The sequence below is a fragment of the Chiloscyllium plagiosum genome, unplaced genomic scaffold, assembly GCF_037043375.1.
Source record: "Chiloscyllium plagiosum isolate Xiang-an unplaced genomic scaffold, Cpla_swu_hap1 HiC_scaffold_26, whole genome shotgun sequence".
Classification (NCBI taxonomy): domain Eukaryota; kingdom Metazoa; phylum Chordata; class Chondrichthyes; order Orectolobiformes; family Hemiscylliidae; genus Chiloscyllium; species Chiloscyllium plagiosum.
In genome coordinates, this window is record NW_028270164.1 from 1,898,908 (window position 1) to 1,914,842 (window position 15,935).

The window sequence follows — 15,935 nt, forward strand, 5'->3', positions numbered from 1 at the left end:
TTGGAAAGACGGGTTCACAAGATTGCTGCTACTTTAGTAGGAGTGGGGTGAGGGCTCAGAGACAGGAAATGCAGCAGCCTATTGAACTGTGTGAAGCATTACCACTGGGTGCAATCCAGTCCTTACCAAATCCAGCTGTGTCATGCAGGCAGCGCTGGAGGGAGATTCCAGAGTTGGGAGGGGGGAATGGGTTGGGGAGGGGTAGGTAGTGGTGATGTTTTCTCCACTTGTGATGTGAATCTATTACAGAACATCTAACAACCAATAACCTCCATTTGTATAGCACCTTCAACACAATGTAGTGTCCCAAGATATTTCACATGAGCTTCATAAACAATGTTTGACACCCAGATGCATACAAGGATGGTAGGGCAGCTGACTAAAAGCTGGGTTGACTGACTTTAAAAATGTGCTTTAAAAGTTAAGTGAAGGCAGAGAGGCAGAGAGGTTTAGGAACTCATGATGTGGAGGGACTGGTGCTGGACTGGGGTTTACAAAGTTAAAAATCACACCACACCAGGTCATAATCCAATAGGTTTATTTGGAAGCACTAGCTTTCGGAGCACTACTCCTTCATCAAGTGGTTGTGGAGTATAAGATCGTAGGACACATAATTTATAGCAAAACGTTTGCTATAAATTCTGTGTCCTACGATCTTATACTCCACAACCATTGATGAAGGAGCAGCGCTCCAAAAGCTACTGCTTCCAAATAAACCTGTTGCACTATAACCTGGTGTAGTGTGACTTTTAACTAGGTTTAGGAAGGGCAATCCAGAGCTTGGGACCAAGGCAGCTGAAGACATGGCTCCTGATGGTGGAGCAGCTATAGGAATGCAGGAGAGGCCAGAATTAAGGGAAAGCCAACACCTTAGAGTCATAGAGATGTACAGCATGGAAACAGACCCTTCGGTCCAACCTGTCCATGCCGACCAGATATTCCAACCCAATCTAGTCCCACCTGTCAGCACCCGACCCATATCCCTCCAAACCCTTCCTGTTCATATACCCATCCAAATGCCTCTCAAATGTTACAATTGTACCAGCCTCCACCACATCCTCTGGCAGCTCATTCCATACACGTTATCTAAGCTGCCCAATCTAAACACAAGTGAAGATCAAGAGGGCATGGGAACTATATGATTAATGACCAAGAGCTAAAGATGGAGATAGCCCTGGCCAGGAATTGAAATCTGGGTCATTTTGCTCCTATCTATCCCAGGGATGTCAAAACTATTGTGGAATACAACTAAAGTAAAACTAAACAACTACAGATGCTGCAAATCTGAAACAAAAATGAAATGCTGGAGAAACTCAGGTCTGTTAGCCTCTGCGGAGAGAGAAACAGAATTGATATTTTGGGTCTGATGATCCTTTTTCAGAACTGACATACTAACTATAAATTATGTGAAGATGATACATCACAACATTTATAGTCTCAGGATGTTTCAATGTGGTTCCAGGCTAATGCAGTGCCAGTGCTTTTGAAATGTAGTTCTTGTTGTAGTGGAGGAAACACCAACAGCAATGAGATAATGACCTTCATAATCTGTTCCTAATTCATATTAGCCAGGCCACTGGAGAGACCTTCCCTGCTCTTTCTTGAAATGTGATATGGGACATTTAACCAGCAGCATAGAGTAGGGGCCATAGTTTATACATCCTCCGAAAGATGATGCATCTGCCGTGCTCACTCAGAGCACTGACCCTCTGACAGTGCGGCACTCCCTCAGCACTGACCCTCTGACAATGCGGCACTTCCTCAGCACTAACCCTCCAACAGTGCCCACTCCCTCAGCACTGATCCTCCTACAGTGTGGCACTCCCTCAGCACTGACCCTCCGACAGTGCCCACTCCCTCAGCAATGACCCTCCGACAGTGTGGCACTCCCTCAGCACTGACCTTCTGACAGTGTGGCACTCCCTCAGCACTGCTAAATGCCTACATTTTGTACTCAGGTGTCTGTATAGGGTGTTAAATCCATTCCCATGTGCCTCCAAGGTGAGACTCATACCATCGAGCCTGACCTGCAATGAACCAGATGTCTGTTCTTTTCTGAATTGTTTTCAGACCAACTCTGTTATTGGTGACTTGCTCCTGACTAAGGTCCCATTGTAATCAGATTTTCACATGTACATCAGAGTTGACAGGAAGTGACTGATCTGCATACCCACCAATTGATTGGAAGTGTAGTGCTGTTTGATGTGGCCTGTGTCTGTATTGGACAGGTTAATGTCGCTCTCAGTGAGCATCGTGTCCCAGTGACCGGTCGCAGTTGGTTGTTACAAGCCTGTCCTCTAGTGGTGCAGCACAGAACAGTGTGAGTGCTAGTCAACCTCTGAAACCCTGAGAGACCCCTCTATCCCCAGAAGCTGCTGTTTCTGCCAAAGAGAATGAAGAATCGCACCGCATGTGGACCAATTGCTGCAGTTAATTCAGTTCCTATTGCTCAGTGGGATACTCAACTTGTTTCTGGTTTTCTGTCTCAGATTTACTGTGTGGGCTACACCAGCTACAGGCATGATGAAGCACAGAGAGTGGGACTGGGAGTTGCCTGATGCACAAGTCAATTCAAAAATAGCTGATGTTCCCAGGGCATTCACCCCTCAGCTGCTGTCTCCAGTTGCGTATCCGTGACCAACCTTCCCTTTGACACTGGTTCAAACTCAGATTGAGTTTGTCTTATTTTTTTCTGAGAGGGGATTGAATCTGTGTAATTCTTTACCACAGAAGGCAGTTGGGGCTGAGTGATTATGTACAATCAAGGCTAAGATAGATGGATTTTTAATCAGTCAAGGAATCAAAGATTATGGGGATAAGGCAGGAAAGTGGAGTGGAGGATAATCAGATCAGCTATGATCTCATTAAGGGACAGAGGACTGGATAGGCTGAATGGTCTACTTCTGCTCCTATGTCCTAGAGTGCTTCACTCCATTGGCTGCTGCTCTGCACTAATCTGAGCCCATGATTGTTCAGTTCCCCCTACCCCACCAAACAGCTTTCTGCAGCAGGGCTATAGAGAGCTACAGCACAGGAAAAGGACCTTTGGCCCATCGGATCTGCACCAGTCAAAAACAACCACCATCTATTCCAATCCCATTTCCCAGCATTTGGCTCATTGCCTTGTGTGCCTTGGCATTGCTGGTGCACATCTACATCCTTTTTCAATGTGAAGAGGGTTTATGACTCTCCCACACTCATTGGCAATGAGATCCACATTCTCACCAGCCTCCGTGTGAAAATGTTTATCCTCATATTCCCCTCAAAACCTCCTGCCCCTTGCCTTAACTCTCAGCACCCTGGTCATTGATCCCTTCATCAAAGGGAAAAGTTCCTTCCTGTCAACTTAATCTGTGTCCCCCATCATCTGATACATCTCAATTTTATCTCCCCTCAGTCTCCTATGCTCTGGAGAAAACAACTCCAGTCTGTCCAATCTCTCTTCAAAACTGAAACTCTCCAGCCAAGGCAACATCCTGGGAAATCAGAGAAGAAAGAATCCTAAACACAGACATGTTATTCATGCCTGGGCAGGAGTCAGAACTCCACCCCCTTCAGTCTGTCTTGGCCCAGTTTGTGTTTGCAAACACCTTCCCAGCAAGGATCACTGAGCAGTGACAAGGAACACTGCAGTTTTCCTGGTTTGAATAAATAAGCTATTGTTTATGTTCATTTTAATTTTTTTTAAAAATCCACTGACTTTTAGAACTAATTAAATCAAATTACGTGAATAATTTTTAGTAATTAGTAAGTGTCAGATCTGTCCCAACTTGTTCCTCATTATGCCAACAGCTACCAGAATCAGAATATAATTGCAATTGACGTGGAAAATGCTAAAGAAACCTTCAGGAAGAAGTCACCCTTCTATTTTACATCTAGATTTCCTGTGGCCTTCTTTCTTTTCCCTCTGCCTTGTCCTTTCTGTTACAGATGGGTTCTTTCAACTATTTTCTTCAGCTGTATTTTGTTTTTAAGACCATAAGACACGGGAGCCGAAACAGGCCATTCAGCCCATTGAGTCTGACTGCTATTCAATGAGATTGTGGCTGATCTAGTCATCCTCAACTCCACTTTCCCCCCTAACCCTTGAGACTTTTCAGATTAAAAATCTGTCTACCTCAGTATTGAATATACTTAATGACCCAAACCTCAGCAGGAAAGCATTTCATAGATTCACAATACTCTGAGAGAAAGTACTTTCACCTCATCTATATTTTAAATGTGCAACCCTGTTTTTGAGATGCCTTCTGGTCCTAGACTCTCCCACCAGGGGAAAAAAAATCTCACCGCATCTCCCCTGTCAAGTCACCTAAGAATCTTCTATGTTTCAATAAGGTCATCTCATCCTTCTAAACTTCACTGAGTACAGACCCTGGGTCCTCAACTACTCCTTATATGACAAGCCCTTCATCCCAGAGATCATTTATGGAAACTTCCTCTGTACCCCCTCCAAAGTCAGCACATCCTTCCTTAGATATAGAGCCCTTAAACTGCTCACAATATTCCAAATGCATTCTGACCAGAGCCTTATACAGCCTCAGCAGTGCATCTCTGCTCTTGTATACTAGCCATTTTCAAATGAATGCTAACATTACATTTACCTTCCTAACTGCCAGTTAACTTTATGAGAATCCTGAACAAAGACTTCCAAGTCCCTTTGCGCTTCAGATTTATGAAGCCTTACCCCATTTAAAAAAATAGTCTACACCTCCATTCTTCTAACCAAAGCGCATAACTTCATCCATTCCCACGTTGTATTCCATCTGCCTCTTCTTTGCCCACTCTCCCAGCCTTTCCAAGTCCTTCTGCAGACTCCCCACTTCCTCAACACTACCTGTCCCTCCACCTATCTTTATGTTATTGACAAACTTCATATTCGGAGCTCAGACTTCAGCTCATTAACCCTGAGCCAGAGTTCCTCAAGGAACAGGTAGTTGTCCTCGATTTGATCACTACAAATCAGCTCCCACATCATGTAGTTACAACACATCACTGGCAAGTCTGATAACTTTAGTTTGATTTTTAAAAATTTTGTCCTGGTCTTTTAGTTTGTCACCTTTTTACCTTCAATCTGAAGGTAGCCCACAATAAATAGTCAAATTGTTTGCTATCATCAACCAATGAACTGATGGTTTACCTGTGATGTCACCATTTTGTGCAGAGGCCCCTGATTCTGGGGTACAGTTCATCAGACAGACAGTTCTGCAGCTAGCAGAGAAAAATCAGAATGGTGCGTAGCCTCCCTAGTGTCAGGATCAAGGATGTCTCAGAGAGGCTGCAGAATGTTCTCAAAGGGGAGAGGGACCAGCAGGAGGTCATTGTACACATTGGAACGAGCAACATAGGAAAGGAAAAAGATGAGCTTCTGAAAGGAAAATATAGAAAGTTGGGCAGAAATTTAAAAAGGAGGTCCTTGAGGGTAGTAATATCTGGATTATTCCCAGTGTTATGATCAAGTGAGGGTAGGAATAGGAGGATAGAGCAGATGAATGCATGGTTGAGAAGCTGGTGCAGGGGAGAAGGGTTCACAGCTGAAGGGCCTGTTCTGTGCTGTACTGTTCTACGTTCTATTTCTGATTCACTGAAATCTCTTCTGGGGTAGAAGTGACCTGTACAAGAAGGATGGATTGCACCTGAATTGGAAGGGGACTAAGACACTGACAGGGAGGTTTGCTCGAGATGCTCGGAAGGATTTAAACGAGTAAGGTTTGGGGTGGGGAGAGTTGGGACCGAGGGAGATAGTGAGGAAAGAGATCAACCTGAGACTGGTACAGTTGGGAAAGTCAAGGCAGGCAGGGACAAAGCAGAGAACAAGGTAGTACTAATAAATTAAACTGCATTTACTTCAATGCAAGAGGCCTAACAGGGAAGGCAGATGAACTCAAGGCATGGTTAGGAACGTGAGACTGGGATATCATAGCAATTACAGAAACATGGCACAGGGATGGACAGGACTGGCAGCTTAATATTCCAGGATACAAATGCTACAGGAAGGATGAAAGGGTGGGTGGCGGGGAGCAAGAGAGGAGAGGAAGTGGCGTTTATGATAAGGGATAGCATTACAGCTGTGCTGAGGGAGGATATTCCTGGGAATATGTCCAGAGAAGGTATTTGGGTGGAAATGAGAAATAAGAAATGGATGATCAGCTTCTTGGTATTGTATTATAGACCCCCTAATAGTCAGTGGGAAATTGAGAAACAAATTTGTAAGGAGATTCCAGTTATCTGTAAGAATAATAGTGTGGTTATGGTAGGGGATTTTAACTTTTCAAATGTCGACTGGCACTGCCGTAGTGTTAAGGGTTTAGATGGAGAGGACTTTGTTCAGTGTGTATAAGAAAATTTTCTGATTCAGTATGTGGATGTACTTACTAGAGAAGGTGCAAAACCTGACCTACTCTTGACCTACAAATACATTAAGGACAAAAGGGTAATTAAGGAGAGAACAGGGTCCCTCAAAGATCAGCAAGGTGGTCCATGTGTCGAGTCACAGGAGATGGGGTAGTACATGGAAGATATTGAATGGAGGAAAGATCAGGTGTACCCTAGAACTCTGTGGGAAGCTAGAGAAGTGATTGCTGGGCCTCTTGCTGAGATATTTGTGTCATCGATAGTCACAGGTGAGGTGTCAGAAAACTAAAGGTTGGCTAACGTGGTGCCACTATTTAAGAAAGGTGGTAAGGACAAGCCAGGGAACTATAGAGCAGTGAGCCTGACATCGGTGGTGGGCAAGTTGTTGGAGGGAATCCTGAGGGACAGGATTTACATGTGTTTGAAAAAGCAAGGACTGATTAGTGATAGTCAACATGGCTTTGTGTGTGGGAAATCATGCCTCATGAACTTGATTGAGTTTTCTTAAGAAGAAGCGAAGTGAGTTGAGGGCAGAGCAATAGACATGATCTATTTGGACTTCAGTAAGGTGTTCAACATGGTTCCGCGTGGGAGAGTGGTTAACAAGGTTAGATCTCATGGAATACTGGGGGAACGAGCCTAAATGAGAACGAGAACGAGAACTGGCTCCAAGTTAGAAGACAGAGGGTGGTGGTGGAGGAGGGTTGCTTTTCAGACTGGAGGCCTGTGACCACTGGTGTGCCACAAGAATCGGTGCTGGGTCCTCTACTTTCCATCATTTATTTAAATGATTTGAATATGAACATAGGAGGTATACAGTAGTTGTAAGTTTGCAGATGACACCAAAATTGGAGGTGTTGTGGACAGCGAAGAAAGTTACCTCAGATTACAACAGGATCTTGATCAGATGGACAATGGGCTGAGAAGTGGCAAATTAATTTTGTTTAATTTAGATAAATGTGAGGTGCTGCATCTTGGAAAAGCAAATCAGAGTAGGACTGATACACTTCGTGGTAAGGTCCTAGGGAGTGTTGCTGAACAAAGAGACCAAGGTTCATAGCTCCTTGAAAGTGGAGTTCAGGTAGATAGGATAGTGAAGAAGGTGTTTAATATGCTTTCCTTTATTGGTCAGAGTATCGAGTGTAGGAGTTGGAAGGTCATGTTGCAGCTGTACAGGATGTTGCTTAGGCCATTTTTGGAATATTGTGTGCAATTCTGGTCTCCTTCCTATCGGAAGGATGTTGTGAAACTTGAAAGGGTTCATAAAAGATTTACAAGGATGTTGCCAGGGTTGGAGGGTTTGAGCTACAGGGAGAGGCTGAACAGGCTGCGGCTGTTCTCCCTGGAGCATCGGAGGCTGAGGGGTGACCTTATAGAGGTTTATAAAATCATGAGGGGCATGGATAGAGTAAATAGACAAAGTCTTTTCCCTGCGGTGGTGGAGTCCAGAACTAGAGGGCATAGGTTTAAGGTGAGAGGGGAAAATTTAAAAGGGACCTAAGGGGCAACTTATTCATGCAGAGGGTGGTGCATGTATGGAATGAGCTGCCAGAGGAAGTGGTGGAAGCTGGTACAATTGCAGCATTTAAAAGGCATCTGGATGGGTATACGGATAGAAAGGGTTGAGAGGGATATGGGCCCGGTGCTGGCAAATGGGACTACATTATGTTGGGATATCTGGGTTGACATGGATGAGTTGGACTGAAAGGTCTGTTTCTGTGCTGTACATCTCTATGACTCTCTGTTAAAAAAAAGCCTACAAGATATGAGCCAAAAAAAAGCACCTTTTCCCCTCTGCACCGAATTCCCACGCTGCCTCCAAATTCCCCAAACAATATATTCACTCAGGCTGTGTCTCACTCAGGCTGTGTCTCACTCAGGCTGTGTCTCACTCTGGATGTGATCTCTTTTTCCTGACGGTGCAAACTCTTTCCCTGTTACATAATATTCAGCTTCTCCATTCCTCCAAAGTGCAATACCTCACATTATCCCACAATATGTTCCTTCTGCCAAGTTTTTGCCCACTCAGTGAAGCTGCCTGTATCCCATTAAAGACTCTTTGTGTCATCCTCACAATTTGCCTTTCCATCTGTTTTTGTGTCACCTGCAAACATGGCTGCAGCATGTTCACTTTCCTCATCCATTATTATGACATGTAACTAACTGTGGCTCCAGCAGTGCTCTCTGTGACACTCTGCTCATTACAGATTGCTGTCCTGAAGTCAAGGATGGGATGTTAAAACAGGAAAACAAGAGACCCTGCGCTATTCTAGGTGCTAGTACCACATTGTACAGGTCAAATACAGCAAAAGAACTGATCAACCCCTTCTCACCCATACCTTTAATAAGTGGTCAGTCTTCATATGTCAGGCCAGGTATTGTTGTGTTATGTCCCATGGTCAGTGAGATACGTCGTCATTGTATTGTAGAATGTGGCCTGATGGTAAAAAGATCTCAGACTCTGTCTTCCCTCTAATTACTTGAAGCCTGACACTCTCCTGCAAGCCTGCTGCTCTGTGGGACCAAGCTCAGCACTCTGTGCCTGAAGAATATACTGTTTATGTAGAACAGCCAGTTGTAATAAAAGGATGTTGGATTCAATACCACAAAATCCACAACCAGTTTCTTGTGATATGGGAAACAACATAAGGTTTATTGGATGAGGTGAAACCTGTCAGCGGCAGACTCATATCAGATACCAGTGCTTTCACAGGCTGTTGGAGACAGCAGACCTCACAACTTAGCTTCAGCTTGACCAGAATACACAGATGTGAAATGTCTAAAACACAGGTTAGGGACTGGTTTATAGGGCAGATTGTGGTGCTGGATAAACACAGCCATTCAGGTAGCATCCGAGGAGCAGGAACATCGATGTTTTGAGCATAAGCCCTTCATCAGGAATGAGCTCGGATGCTGCCTGACCAGCTATACTTTACCAGCACCATACTCTCAACTCTGATCTCCAGCATCTTCAGTCCTCACTTTCTCCCTTATAGGGCAAATTGCCAAGCAGTAAGCATGGTTCAGATTGGGCATGTGCAATGACAATTGTGTCGTTATTGCTGAGGCCCGAACTCAGTGGGAATCATTGTGATCAAAGTTGAAGCAATCTGCACAGTGGCTCGCACCTTCCAAACCCATGACCTCTCCCATCTAGAAGGGCATGAGCAGCAGATACATGAGAACATCACCCTCTGCATGTTTCCCTCCAAGACAACTCACCATCCTGACTTGGAAATATATCATCATTCCTTCACTGTAACTGGGTGAAAATCCTAGAATTCCCTCCTTAATGGCATTGTGTGTCAACCTACAGCACATGGACTGCAGCGGTTCTAGAAGGCAGCTGACCCCTACCTTCTCAAGGGCAAATAAGGATGGCAATAAATGCTGGCCTAGTCAGTAACATCCACATCCCATGAATGAATTCAAATAAAATTGTCTTGCTTTTGATTTCTTTCGTGCTACATTTTCCAGAAGGAAAAATATCAAGACACAAACATGACCAATGAAATTTATGAATGACAGCCAGACCGATGGGTTTTAAAGAAGATTTTTAAAGAAGAAAGATAGAATTGATGATTTTAACATAATCCACCCCATCTCCATGGTTTTCAGCAGAATATAAAATTTCTTGATTTGGAGATACCGGTGTTGGACTGGGGTGTACAAAGTTAAAAATCACACAACACCAGGTTATAGTCCAACAGGTTTAATTGGAAGCACTAGCTTTCGGAGCGACACTCCTTCATCAGGTGATAGTGGAGGGCTCAATCCTAACACACAGAATTTATAGCAGAAATTTACAGCGTGATGTAACTGAAATTATACATTGAAAAATTGATTGTCTGTTAAGTCTTTCATCTGTTTGAATGCCATGATTGTTTCGCTTCTTGGGATATTAAAATTTCTTGGGATATAAAATACATATCATCCAAACTGCACAATCCTCACTTGGTGGGTAGGTTAAACTGCATCTATCAACAGTTTTCCAGAAGGAATCCTGGAACTTGACTCCTTATCTGATGCACACTATCTATGCTACTGAAATACGTGAGCTGCCTGTATTGCTCGCAAGACAAAGCTTTTCACTGTGCCTTGGTACACGGGACAATAAATTTAATTCAATTCAATTCAACTAGACCAGAAGTCCAAATAGGTGGCCTTTTCAAAATCAGTTGGTTGATTGGCAATTTGTGGGAATATTTGGGATGGTTGACAACCTGAAGCACAGCCGCAGTACTGCACCTTCCCTCATTTGGCTTCATCTGCAAATCTTGAATTCAACATTGAGGAAAACATTCTGCAAGCAATGAGTTTGGCCCAATTTTAATCCTTTTCCAAGTGTAGATATTGTTCATCAATCCAATCAGAATGTTGTGACACAGCTTTGGATCAGGTGAGACTTGAATTCAGGTTTGGCTCAGAGGAAGGGACACTTCCACTGTATACAATCAAATTCTGCCAACTGAGTGCAATTACCAATGAACTTTTTCTTGGAATTAGGAAAATCAAAGTGCTAAAGCTGGAAGCAATGTATCAAGTACCTAACCCAGGTTAAAATTAAAAATCTGGGCTGAGAGGTGGAAGATGGAGTTTAATGCGGACAAGTGTGAGGTGATTCACTTTGGTCGGAGTAACCGGAATGCAAAGTACTGGGCTAATGGTAAGATTGTTGGTAGTGTAGATGAACAGAGAGATCTCGGTGTCCAGGTACACAGATCCTTGAAAGTTGCCACCCAGGTTGACACGGTTGTTAAGAAGGCATACAGTGTTTTAGCTTTTATTATTAGAGGGATCGAGTTCCGGAACCATGAGGTTAAGCTACAGCTGTACAAAACTCTGGTGCGGCCGCACTTGGAGTACTGTGTATAGTTCTGGTCACCACATTATAGGAAGGATGTGGAAGCTTTGGAAAGGGTGCAGAGTAGATTTACTAGGATGTTGCCTGGTATGGAAGGAAGGTCTTACAAGGAAAGGCTGAGGGACTTGAGGCTGTTTTTGTTAGAGAGAAGAAGGTTGAGAGGTGTCTTAATAGAGACATACAAGATAATCAGAGGCTTAGATAGGGTGGACAGGGAGAGCCTTTTTCCAAGTATGGGGACGGTGAGTATGAGGGGGCATAGCTTTAAATTGAGGGGTGATAGATATAGGACAGATGTCAGAGGTAGTTTCTTTACTCAGAGAGTAGTAAGGGTATGGAATGCTTTGCCTGCAATAGTAGTAGATTCACCAATTTTAAGTACATTTAAGTCGTCATTGGACAGGCATATGGACGTACATGGAATAGTGTAGGTTAGATGGGCTTCAGATCAGTATGACAGGTCGGCGCAACATCTAGGGCCGAAGGGCCTGTACTGCGCTGTAATGTTCTATGTTCTGTGTTCTATCACACATCACCAGGTTATAGTCCAACAGGGTTATTGGAAAACACTAGCTTCCAAATAAACCTGTTGGACTATAACCCGGTGTGGTGTGATTTTTAACTTTGTACAACCCAATCCATCACCGGCCCCTCCACATCAGGTAAAAATTAGACTTTAAGGAAAGATAGATTGTAACACTGATTGAGAAAGATCTGCCATTAGGATTAAATGAGTCAAAGTTAAGACCCTCTATCCTTCCCAAAACAAAGACCCTCAATCCAAGTCTGCAGCAATTTACTTTTATTAAGAGCAGTGTTTCTGTGAGAGGGCTGACTTAAAGGTGCGAACCTGAATAGAAAACATGAAATGATTGTCTTGCTTGCTGCATTAGATAGATGTGAAATATCTCACGGCACGATCAGAAGGTAAACAAGAAGGTCTGCGATCAACATTCCTTCAAAGAAAGTAATATAACACTGATTATCACCTCATTCATCCTGTTTGATCCTGGGATTGCTGTTGTACATAGAATACTGCTACGTTTGCCAAAATTGCAGTCAATGCACTTCAGAATAATTCATCTGAGCACTTGGAACTACTTCAGAGAGATAATAAGGTGTTATCAAAATGCAAGACTTCCTTCCTTTTCCCTAAATAACAGCTTAAGCCTCAAATCCTGGCTCAGTAAAACTCCTCTATCCTTGGGTGGATTTCTTTGCACATTTATCTGTTTGACTTCTTTTCACCCCTGGAATCATGGGAGCAAGTGCCAAAACCTGTTTCCATTGGGTCCCAGCTTGTAAATGGAGCAACTAGAAGCTGAACTTAAATCAGCATATTCTGACTTTCTGTCACCTGATGTGATCAACCACAAAATGAAAACATACTCCAAAGATCAAAGGCAGAGACAATTTGTACAATGATCACATCTTCTAACCTCAGCTTTTCCCAGTCTGTCTCATAACCAGTCGATCATTTCACAGACTGCAAACCTACTCTTAACTTGGTCATATCCACAAATAAAATGTACAGAGCAAGATCCCAAAAGCAGTGGACGACGAAAGAGGGTAATTAATCTGATTTTGACAGTGCTGGTCAAGGTGAGATGACTGAGAATTCCTTTGCTTTTCTTCAAATTGTGCCACAGGATATTTTACATCCACTTGAGGGACTTCATTCGACATCTCTGAATTTGTCCTGTGTACAAATAATCCTCCCACCAATAGGGAGCGATCACTTTGGTGACAATGATGAATGGGTCATCTCCAATGAACTCATTCACCATTACTGTGGCCTTAAAAACATAGCCACCAATGATGTTTTTGGCACAGGAAGTGATGTCAGGTGCTATTAGTGGGTCACAGCTGTGAAGATTTAATTAGTAGGATTGCTACACTTAATTGAAAACCAATTAGAAGCTGATGGATTTTGATTAGCAATTTAAATTTTTTTAATATACAATTTGTATTAACCAGTTTCAGGCAGATGTGGAAGGTGCCGAGTCTGTGTCAGGAAGGCAAAGTGGGATTATATTTTAATGTAACTTGTACTGAGCCACTGGCTGTTATATTTGACACAAATCAACTCCATTTGTTCAAAAGGATAAAGTACACTTAACCCAGGCTCTGAGGGTTGATCACGGTGACTCTCTCACAGTCTCATGAACAAACAATGTGCCATAATATTTGCATTTACAATGAAGAAATATTTTGTGAGAGATAAAGAAATTGTTCTCTCAGTCCCTCTTCAGTCATTTCCCCTCCCAGAAATACATCTAATGCTGTTGTTTATATTGACACAAGTTTCATTTGGATTCATGAAGACAGCTCCCAGTGTTGACCCTGAGCAGAGGGACATTAACCATTCTGTCAAGTTGCTCACTAAAATATTATTTGTGTGTAACTTATTTCAGAACTGAAATCTCAATTTGTGTTTGAGTATCACGGTTCCACTTGTTACCTCTCTTCAAGAGTGTCACAGATGAGAAAGACAAGTCAGCCCATTTTAATTCAGCCTTCCAGACTGACGCTACAAATTCTCATATTCAACCACTCAAATATTGCATCAAAGAATTTTACCAGAAACTTTCCTCCCACACAGTTTTTGGAGTTCTAATCTGAGTTTTGATCGTGAAATAAGCAAAAACATTCCTAATATAATTCTGAAATTTACATTTTGCTAGTTTCCCCTTGTTTTGCACCCACTATTTAATTCAATGTGGTGCTAACTATTTCCATATTATTTGTTCTTCCACTGTCATTAACATATAGGATTCATAAGGGGCTTGACAGGGTAAATGCTGAGAGGATGTTTCCCCTCATTGGACAGTCTAGGATCAGAGAGCATGGTCTCAGAATAAAGGGATGTCATTTTAAGACTGAAATGAGGAGGAATGTCTTCTCTCTGAGGGTTGTGAGTCTTTGAACTCCTTGCCACAGAGAGCTGTGGGGCAGAGTCATTGTGTATATTTATGGCTGAGATAGATAGATTTTTGATCAGTCAGGGAATCGAGGGTTATGGGGAAAGTAGACATGAGCAATGTTGGATCAACCATGATCCTATTGAATGATAGAGCAGACTCGAGGGGCTGAATGGCCTACTTCCGTTCCTATTCTTATGGTCATATGGTCAATCATTTCCCAAGCTGAAACAGCCAAATATCTCTTGTCTATTTTTCTGACACATGGGCCTGCCCCATCAATTGTGTCTCAATGACCAGAACTGGGGATATGATCTGCAAAGATCATTGTTTCATCATGACTTATAACTGACTGCTGATGTATCCTGGATTCACAGTGCTGTGTCTTTATTGATTGCTTTTTTGTGTTGGATGGTTATGTTTTGTGTTGACTCTGCTTACCAGCTAAAGGCTATTTCAACTTTATTCACACAGGGAATGTGAATCACTTAACATTTCTCTCCATCATGCAGCTTTCTGAATCTGACTGTACTATTGTTTGGCACAAATATATATTGTCCAACTCTGGGTGAAATTTCTGGGTTGTGTCTCTCTACTGCCTGTTAGTAGTTTTGCTGAAGTGTTTGCACTGAGCTTGTGATCCAAGTCTTTGATGTAAATGAGAAACAGCAGTAGTAGCAGCAACAAATCTCAGAGTATCCCATTCACTATCCCAACCCCGAACCAGGCCCTTATGGTGACGTAACAGCCTCTGCCAAGTCTTTGTTTTTTCTTACTCTTCAGCAGTTTCTTATCAGTTCTCGAATATTGTCACAAATCCTTACATCTTTACATTTACAAAGAATCGCTGATTTAAACTTCATCAAATATATTGTAGATGTTTGGCTACAGAGTACTTCAACATACCATGGGCCATCACTGCCTCAATGGAATGACAAGGGATGGTGTGGATGGAATGTCCTGTCTATCTGATATTTACTCTGTTGTAACTGGACAAATAAAGCTCCAGTTTACTTTTGATAATCAGTCCAATTATTTGACATTAAATCTGTGATAGAGATCAGAGCGTCAAACTGAACAAGGCAGCAACAAAATCCCTCCATTAACTCTTCACTTTGTCGCTACCTCCCTCTTCCCCGAATCTTGTGCTATTTACAGAATTGATGACTGTTACAGCACAGAAGCACATTGTGTCTATGACAATGTTTTAAAATAGTTCTCCCATTAATCCCACCCCTCTTTGCCCAGACAGCCCTTGGTAATATTTGCACCACATAATCATCCAAATCCCTTGACTCTGTTTCCACGGATTCCCTCAGAAGGCATTCCCGATGTCGATAACTCACTGTAAAATAATTCTCCTCATGCTGCCTCTGGTTGATTAGCTAATCCTATCCCTATCTCAGGGCTCGGGATACCCAGCTGTATCACACTGGAACCGGACTTGGCTGCTAAATCTGCGCTGTTGAATGTTTCAGGATTTTGGAAGGTTCTGCTAACTGTGGATGTCTTCTCGTCCTGGTGCAGGTACCTGTGTCCGTGGCTATGATGAGCCCGCAGGTGATCACTCCACAACAGATGCAGCAGATTCTGTCTCCTCCCCAGCTGCAGGCGTTACTGCAACAGCAGCAAGCTGTCATGTTACAGCAGGTAAGTAACAAGGCCTCATTACACAGGGGAGCGTTCCACACGACAACCCCAATCTCACATGCACCACATCACACTCATTCAGCAGCTTCTGTTTCCCTATTGGTATCAATCAGTCATCAGCTATCATCAGCACTGACAGCTGCTCGACC

At 43.0% G+C, this 15,935-nt stretch overlaps 1 protein-coding gene across 8 annotated transcripts in view; it reads left to right on the top strand.

Moving 5' to 3' along the window:
* Positions 1-15,935, top strand: part of foxp4 (forkhead box P4) — a 396,512-nt gene that overhangs the window by 253,161 nt on the left and 127,416 nt on the right. For all 8 annotated transcript variants that reach the window (XM_087973402.1, XM_087973403.1, XM_043716312.2 and 5 more), the window contains one exon: positions 15,664-15,786. In XM_087973402.1, the coding sequence (XP_087829528.1) occupies positions 15,664-15,786 (123 nt within the window). The remainder of the gene's footprint in view (positions 1-15,663; positions 15,787-15,935) is intronic.